The sequence below is a fragment of the Ictalurus furcatus genome, chromosome 8 (assembly GCF_023375685.1).
Source record: "Ictalurus furcatus strain D&B chromosome 8, Billie_1.0, whole genome shotgun sequence".
Classification (NCBI taxonomy): Eukaryota; Metazoa; Chordata; class Actinopteri; order Siluriformes; family Ictaluridae; genus Ictalurus; species Ictalurus furcatus.
In genome coordinates, this window is record NC_071262.1 from 7,629,678 (window position 1) to 7,639,036 (window position 9,359).

Below are 9,359 nucleotides of genomic sequence, written 5' to 3' on the forward strand. Positions count from 1 at the left end.
CGGAGATACAGAGATGAAGCTGTGGGAGCACACACGTTGTTAAAGGCTGGTGGATGTTGTTTAATAAACGGAGCTACCGGAACTAAACAGATCCATGCTTGTATCGCCTCATTTATATGTGCCGTCCTAACATTATCTGTTGGAGCCGTATTAACTCACACAGCGTGTCATAAAAGTTATTGAACAAACAAATCTGATGCTAAACCTTAAAAACTTACTTCAAATATGATGTTTTCTTATTCTTCGATATCTTGCAGCCATATTCTCTTGTCCTTCTTTCGACAGGAGGTGAAATGATGCGTCAATCAGCATCAGCAACAGCCAGTAGCGAATAAAATTTTGGGGTGGCACCCTGGACACCCCTCTGATACCATATCAACTAATAAAAGAGCATTTTCATGTGTAGGCCTAGGTGTTGGCTAAGATTCATTCTGAAATAAATGTGATGGGAAGGCTGTGTTTCAATAGATTATCACTTTCTTTTACATGAGTGGCTAAAAGGGAATTTTGCGTTAATAATGTATTAACCACAAACATTACAAACATCTTTGTGGTGCTGCATGGTGCATATAATAACAACAACAAAATCTACAGCCACTAAATGAACAGAATGAACTGAAAGAGTACAGTGTATTACAGATACAATAGTTTGATTTGTCTCCAATTACTATTATCTTTCCAACAAAAAAGGTATTGCAAATATCCCTGATATGAGACATGCACACAAGTTTTAATATTCTGGTGATAGATTTTATTATTATTATTATTATTATTATTATTATTATTATTATTATTATTATTATTGTTGTTGTTGTTGTTGTTGTTGATGATGTTCTTCTTCTTCTTCTTCTTCTTCTTCTTCTTATTATTATTATTATTATTAGGTTGTTATTGTTGTTGTTGTTGTTAGTTTAAGCTCTTTCTCCGCATGAAATATATTTATAAATTAAGATTCTGGTGATATTATTATTATTATTATTATTATTATTGTTGTTGTTGTTGTTGTTGTTGTTGTTGTTTTAAGCTTTCTTTCTCCGTATTGAAATATATTTAATTTTATTTATGCTATTTCCAGATGCATTTTCAAAATATTTTCTAGGCTACAGACAATTTGAGTATTTTGCAACAGAATACAAACATTTCAAGTACATTAAAAAAGAGACTGTTTAAATGTTCAAGTATTAACCGAATTATTAATTATTAAGTATTATTAATTAAGAGCTGAAGGCTCTTCAGCACTGATGCGTGTTATGTTTTGGCATTGTTAGTACAAGGCTGATGAGTTTTGGGGGAGGGGGCACAGAAGAGGCGGTGAGTTTAAATAGCCTGCAGAGTAAATGTTTGCTTTGCTCCAATAAAAATGACACCCAACACCCCGAGTCTACCAGCCAGCTGCCTGTCAGGATGAACACAAGTCTGAAAATGTGAAAAGAAGATGAATAATTAAATGCTCATCAAATGCTCATAACAGAAATTGGAATTAAGAATGTGGGCATTTATTTTTTTTTTCCCAGTCCCATTACAAATGAAAAAAGCATCGGTTATTAAATTAGTTAACCATCAAAATTTGAAGTTAATTTTATTGAATTTTTTTTTTTTTTTAATATCTAAAATCTCTCTCTCTCTCTCTCTCTCTCTCTCTCTCTCTCTCTCTCTCGGTTACAAAACGAATAGCCTACGTAGTGTAGAGAAAAAAATAATGTTGAAATGTTCATGACCCCTCCCATTTAAAAATAAAATTTAATTAAAAGACACAACTCCACTTAATTATTAGAACAATATAAATGAAGACAATCTGTCACGTGATTCTGTTAAACCGTGTGCTGTTTCTCCTCACTAGTAAACAGTCTACAAACCAAATAAAACTATATAACCTTAATATAGGCTAGTTATTTCACTCCTTTTGAGCACTGAAATAACCTTTGTGCATACGTTGTATAGCCTAGTTTATTATTATTATTATTATTATTATTATTATTATTATTATTATTATTTCACAAGTGCAAATAGACCTAATCCAACATATTCAACATTATTTTGAACATATTTTTAAGTTCAACAAAACAAATAGACTTCGTATGAAAACTGTAATGAATGTCCTGGTCACACAATTGCACATTTTCACCATGTAGCCTACTACACAGTTATAGAAGGGATGTATTTATTTATAATTAATGTAACTGAGGATGGGTTCCCTTTTGAGTCTGTTTCTTCTCAATGTACCCCCCCCCCCCCCCCCCCAATATCATCTCAGGGAGTTTTTCCTTTCCCCTCTCGCCTCTTGCTCATTAGGGATACATGTACATTTTTGTCCTAAATTCATGCATTTCTAAAGTGTCCATTATTAAAAGCAAAGTTTTATTTATTTATTTATTTATTTATACAAATAAAACAGAACTGAATTTAATTATTGTAACATTTGCAAATTGAAATCGCGTCCCATGGATAACCAATACATAAACAGATAACCAATACATAAACAGATAACCAATCCATAAACAGATAACCAATACATAAATCAGATAACCAATACATAAACAGATAACCAATACATAAATCAGATAACCAATACATAAATCAGATCTTTCTGAGTGCTTCTGTTTAAACTTATGAAAAACAAGACCTTGCCTGGTTCTGTATTCGTGTCTACTGAAAATATACAAGAATGGATCTAACCTTTTAAATAAGTGTGTTTTCCTGTCTATGTAATGTTAGCTATTTACATCTGGCACTTGTTTAAGGTTAGTCGCTGTTGCAGCACTTGTATTGCTGGGCTTGTTTAATAGCCTAGCACTAAGCCAGGACTGTATTTTTATTTCCCATGTAAAGAATAAATGGGAATGTGCAGAGGGCAGGACGGTGAGCTGGGCGGGAGAGTCGAGCAGACGAAAAGCTCTCAGTCCTCACAGCTCCTCTTAGAAAGCTGATCAAACTGCTCATGCTCCAAACCTGGGAGAAGTCGGGTTTCTGAAACCTTGAGGGCTTTTTTAAGTTGATGATAATAATAATAATAATAATAATAATAATAATAATAATAATAATAATAATAATTTAAAAATAAAGTACAATAATAAACACGCTATAGACTATAATTTCGTACTATAACTTCCTGAAGAGTAGAAGATATGATTGGCGGAGTGAAACAGGAGAGATGCGATGAATGGCCGAGTTTTTACACGAACCAGGTAGGACTGTTTCCTTTACTATCAAGTGAAAAGTTGTATTTTTGTCTACTGACCCCGAATAAGCCTAACTACCGACTGCGTTCAACCAATTATTCAAAATAATTATTTTTTTAATTTAAAATACAAACAGACTTGCCAATTCTTGCCTTAGTAAACATAATTATTATAATTATAATTATATAAAATATTATATTTACATTTGCACTTATTCGTTTTTGCATTTTTGCATTGTCTTGTTTTGTAAGCTACATTCGGGTAGTTTTAAAGGAAATAGGACTAACAATTAACAACATGTAATTGAAATAAATAAGAAATGAACATTAGTATATTATGTAATATAACAAGAGGACTTTTTTTTACTAGGCCTACGTGAGAAATGGCGTCATGTTTTTACGTCATATAATTTCCTGTGAATATGTGAAAACACGTGGGGGAAAATAATCATTTTCTGAAACACAAGTGGAATAAAATTCAGCATTTCCCCACGTCAAAGCATTTCTTTCTGCAGGTCTAGGCTTAGCTATATAATATAATATAATATAATATAATATAATATAATATAATATAATATAATATAAATGTAGCTTAAAATAACAATTACATATGCTACTTTGCATTTAACAAAAATAATATTATTAAATAAATTGCCTACGTGACATTTAGTAGACTACATTTTGTATGCGCACTTTGTGTGTGTGTGTGTGTGTGTGTGTGTGTGTGTGGTCCGCCTGTACTTCATTGATTGACTCTGTGATTGGGTTCCTCGGTTCCCTCACTGACTCTCACTTAATGTCGCGCGCTCTGTTCAGCAATCAGCGTAACAAAGCGGGTATACTAAAAGACTTAAAGGGCGGAAATATGAGCGACAATGTGCAGTGGGAAAAAAAGTGGACAACGGAGGTCACAAGCTGGTCTGAAAAGAGCCCTCCGTCACTGCCTTTGACATGAAACAGAAATATAGCGGACGGCGAGTGAGTTAAAAAGGAACAATACGCGGGTGAAGGGAGGGATAATGACGGGGTTATCGGCAGGGTGGGTGGCCCGCATATCATTTACATTGAGTTAGCCGAGGTGAGCTAATGAAGAATACACGAATCTTAAAAGAGGTGCCACACCGAGGAGGAATTCCAACTGAAATCATAACACTGGCTCATGAGCTCGGTGCATGCAGTGTTTAGGGGCTACACAAAGAAACAAAACATAAACAGAACTTAATGGCTGTCGCTGATCATTTAATCTGATTCGTCTTGAATTCAGGACTACAATGAGAAAACAAAAACATACATAGCCTACTTAAATACATTTATTCCCTTCATACACACTCAGAAATAAAGTTACCACACTGTTTTCCTTGTCAGTGGAGCTACATATTTTATACCATCTTTGGTATATGTATATATATATATATATATATATATATATATATATATATATATATATATATATATATATATATATATATATATATATATATATATATATATATATATATAACCTGGGAAGGTAAATTAACAATCAGTTAACAGTCCCCTACAGCTAATTAACAGTCCTTCCTGAGTTGAAGTGGATGTGTTAGTGCAAAACACTAAAATGAGCAGGACATGGGGTACTCCAGGACCAGGGTTGGGAACCTGGGTTTTAGAGTAAAGCTTTAAAAGTACATCAGTCACCCTAAAGATCCAATTACATACCTTAAACTATTTTTAAAGGTGAAAGATACATATTAAACATGCACCCATCAACAAGTGAAAGTACAGTTTCATACCTTTATTTCTGAGAGTGTAGAGGCACTCCTGTTTCATAAATCTGTATGTTTCTAAGATACAATTTAAATCTGTATTTAAATCTGCATTTAAATATAAATCTGTATGTTTCCAAGATACAATTTTAATGACTGAACAGATTTCCTAATATTCACTTGCCTTTTAGGTTCAGACTTATCGTGGAGCAGACAGTATGCGATTAAGCAGTGGGCCGTATTCCTCTCCAGAGCATCGCTATCATGTCTTCAGTCTACAAAGAGAATCATTGGCTGGAGAAGATATAGAAAAGATTGAGACTCCACCAGATGTCCTGGCCCAACAGAGATGTCCTGAAACAGATCATAATAGTCTGGAGCTTCCAGACCTGAAATCAGTGTACCGGAGATCCTTCAACCACACCAAGCCTCCTTATTCCTACATCTCACTAATTTACATGGCTATCCAGCAGTCACCATCCAAGAAACTCACCCTGAATGAGATCTATGACTGGATCCGCCAGCTCTTCCCTTATTACCGGCAAAATCAACAGCGTTGGCAAAATTCCATCCGTCACTCCCTTTCATTCAATGACTGTTTTGTGCGTGTCCCAAGGTCCCCGGATTCTCCAGGGAAAGGCTCCTTCTGGACTCTGCACCCTGACTCTGGCAACATGTTTGAAAATGGATGCTACATGCGCCGGCAGAAGCGTTTCCGGTGCCAGAGTACATCACCATCCACAACTAAAAATGCTTCAAAGAAGGCAGACAGAGAAACAGTAAAGGAAGAGGGCAAGAAAAAGACATCAGAGGTTAAATCGACAGTCTTATTGTCTATCTCTCAGCCTCAGCCTTCTAAACCTCCTATGCCAACAATGTTTCCAACAGTCATGGATTGCCCTCCCATGTCACCTTCACATATCCCACCTCAGCAACACACCACACACTCACTGACTCCATTTCCTCCATCCTCCGAACCGTCTGCACACCTAACAAATATACCTTGCCCAACCATGTCAACACTTCAACCAACCACCTCCTGCCCTCTGGAGCCTTGCGTTCATGGAGAACCCTTCTTCCACCAGCCTCTTTCTGTGCCACCAATTATGGACTTTCAGTGCTATGAGCCTCCTGTGAGTTACCCTGTTTATTATCCATCATCAAGCTCCAGCATTCATCAGTATAACCCATATCTCACAGGAAAGGAGGAACCCTCATATGCAGGAGACTCAGTGTGCTACTCTGGACTCATGTGCCCACTGCCAGTTTTAAGCTCCTCGTGAAGCACTAGTTTACCCGTTTGTCCGAGCTACTTAAGTGCTAATTATGTATTTTCACTGACCTTTGGAAAATACTGTATATAAATTAAAATTTTAGATAATAAACCTGCCCTCGAATGCAAATGTGTTTGTCATAGATATTTTGACAGGACTCATAAATCGGTTGCTAGGTTTCCTCATAAATAAAGTTAAATAAATTTTATTCAATGTTGTCATGTACCAGATATTACTGAAGTCTTTGTGGTTGTATTTGATGTTATAAACCTTAACTGAACATTTCCATATCTGAACAATTTCGGTTTTGGCACTATTTTGCATGTGACCATAGATTTTGGTGGGGCAGGATGACATTAATAACAAACATAGCCTCAAACAAAATGAAGTTATCACAATTGATTTATGCTATAGGCTACTCTCCAGTGAATTTTTAGAGGTACCCTGTAATTCACAGCAAGTGAGTGTCAGAAACATAAATTCATCCTGCATGAGCATGGGGCAGAGAAAATCTTGCCCCAGTGGACCTCTAGTAGCACTTGATGCAGTTCTCATTTTTAGCCACCAGGTTTAATAATGACTCTATGGAAGCTAAGTGGGGCCCAACGATTTTGCAAGAATATCAATGGAGCATCGGCACATTTTTTTAACCATTGGTCATTCAAAAGAGGTAATTCGTATTTCAGTGGACTTTAACGTGTATGTTGTTGTAAATGATAAATATTTGTTGAAATGCTGATATAAATAGTAACCACTGCTGTTCAACATCCCTTAAGATATTCAAATAACCCTTAAGATATGAGCAGGAATATAGGAAATCAATAACACAATATGACTTACATTAATTTATACATTGAAATAAGCAACAATTTCTTTATTTAATATGTGGCATGGAGGTAATATCCAGGATAGGTGAGTAAATAATGTAGCACAGCAAGTGTGTGGCATCTCATTCTCCTACATGGATATGCCGGGAAGGTTATTCAAAAGGTCCTGACTTTCCTTCCACCCATACTGTGCTAAGCTTTGTATCTTGGGAAAGCAGCATTGTGTACAAGTGGATGTGGACAAAAGGATGACACCAGCTTTAACGACAGACCTCCCCAATGCAGTGTCTTCCTCAGCAGGGGCACCAGGACACCCACAGCGATCTGAGCAGAGGCCATGGGCTCCTCTGTGTGTGTCCAATCCACAAAGAAAGAGTGAGGGATGAGGAGTTCATGAGCTTTGAGTTGTGACTGCCAGACTGTGAGTTCCACATTGAGGTGGACACGGATATGACTGATGAAGAGATTGTCTTTGATTAACCCCTTAAACCCTTAGGATTCATCATCAGGTCCAGACTTACATTCTTCATGCTTAAATCTACAGTTTGAAAAACTGAATAGTAACCTGCTTTTTAAACCATGGTTTATAAAAGGCTTTTTTAAATAGTATGTGCTTTGGGTTCCGAGTTGGATTTGTTCAATAGATCAAAAGGCCTTTATAATATTGAAATGTAGAGTTCACCAACTGGATATCAAAACATCAGGCTTTTTCAGTCTAGAATTCAGTCTGGAGCACTCTGTGGGTGTGGGTAGGGAAGGTCCAAAAGGGCTACTTCAATTCATTGATTCTGAAGCAATCAGATTAGAAAATATAGAATGACAAATTATATTATAGAGAATATTTAATTGTGTACTTCTTGAAGCCAGAACACTGTTCTACATTTTACTATTTTCTTTGTCTTATACAGTATATAGGAATTTCAGCTTCAAAAAACAAACCTATAAGTAAAAGAGTTTACATGCCATAGAAAATATCCTTACATGAAAATATTCTTACATAAATACATATAATCACTTAGATACCACTTTATTCTAGTGTAGCATTGCTATTACAGATATCACTCATTCTATTTTCAATCAAGACTAAAAGTGGCTTAATAAAGTGGCATACACTGATACCGAACTGAATGCACTGAACTATAATTTTCAGCTAAAATAATATAACATTATAGAATGTGAGCTGCTATTCAGGAAAATAGTGAGACAGGACAATGCTTGTAGCAGTTGGTTTACAGCAGTAACAGATTCAAAATGTCTGCTTTGACTTGCCACATTGGAGACGTTTTGTTCCTCATGTCAAAAGGAGGGCATGTGACTGGGCAAAGAGTAGCTTCTGCAGCGTTGTCATGGCCACCCGAAGGAAAGACTAGGCTGGTGCAGTTTACACAGTGGCAGCTTTTTTTTTATCGTCTGTCTGTTAATGTGCATCTCTGCTAGCGTCCCTCTGTCCCTTTTCATCCATGCAAACATGCCTGTTCAAATAGCCATCGCTTAAACAGTCATCGCTCAGCCCCATTACCCCCTCACTCGGCCTCCTCTCACTGCCTGAACTCCAACTCACCCTCCTCCCCTAGGCTGTGCTTCCAATCTAAATATGAAAGCGTTCAAACCCTTGCTACATTCAAATTGCATATATTGGGAAATTAGGGCAGTTTCTGCATGCTGTATAAGGGAAGATGATCTGTTCTCCCCTAACAGTTCTGCTTCTCTCTCACAATTCGTTTTTCATTTAATGTCCTCCATTGTGATCTATTCCCTTTATTTCTATTATTCTCTGTCATATCTCTCCTTCTTTCTGTGGCCTGAGCAGAACCACCTGTGTTTGCACAGTGACAGTACTGTGGTTCTTTCAGGGCAAGCTGATAAGCTCCCAGCAAATAACATAAAAGCCTGAGGGATTCCCCACACCGGTTTGTCCTCTTTCATCTCTTTGTAATTCTCTGTGTTGTTCTCCATTAATCTTTCAGTCTGCTTGTCTGTGTTTGCTGTATAGGTTATAAACCTTCTTCATATCCTGAAAGCACAGAATTGTTGGAGCTACAGTCCTATTGCAGACAGATATGAGAGTTTTTATATATTAAGATGTCCCTGAAGTAATGTTTGATCTTCTTGTCATTGGTCACTGATGAGGTCACCTTCATCAATGAGGACTGCAAGTGGAGCCTAATCATAAAAATGGTCAAATTCATCACCGGAATTCACTGGCTCGCCTTTACCATGTGCATTTTCTTCTGAATCACTGTGCAAACCTGGGTTAAAACAGTTAATTAATAAATACATAGAAAATAAAATAATAAAATAAAACACCAAGCAACCAAGGGGCTACACTATAGAC

At 36.5% G+C, this 9,359-nt stretch overlaps 1 protein-coding gene across 1 annotated transcript; it reads left to right on the forward strand.

Moving 5' to 3' along the window:
* Window positions 1-5,029: 5,029 nt before the first annotated feature.
* foxa (forkhead box A sequence) lies at window positions 5,030-6,206 on the forward strand. Its single transcript, XM_053630644.1, has one exon. It carries the CDS (start codon window positions 5,142-5,144, stop codon window positions 6,204-6,206), a length of 1,065 nt encoding a protein of 354 aa, XP_053486619.1. The 5' UTR covers window positions 5,030-5,141.
* The last annotated feature ends 3,153 nt before the right edge of the window (window positions 6,207-9,359 follow it).

Excerpts from the sequence above, each read along its gene's own strand:
- foxa (XM_053630644.1), top strand. The coding sequence starts at position 5,142 with ATGCGATTAAGCAGTGGGCCGTATTCCTCTCCAGAGCATCGCTATCAT.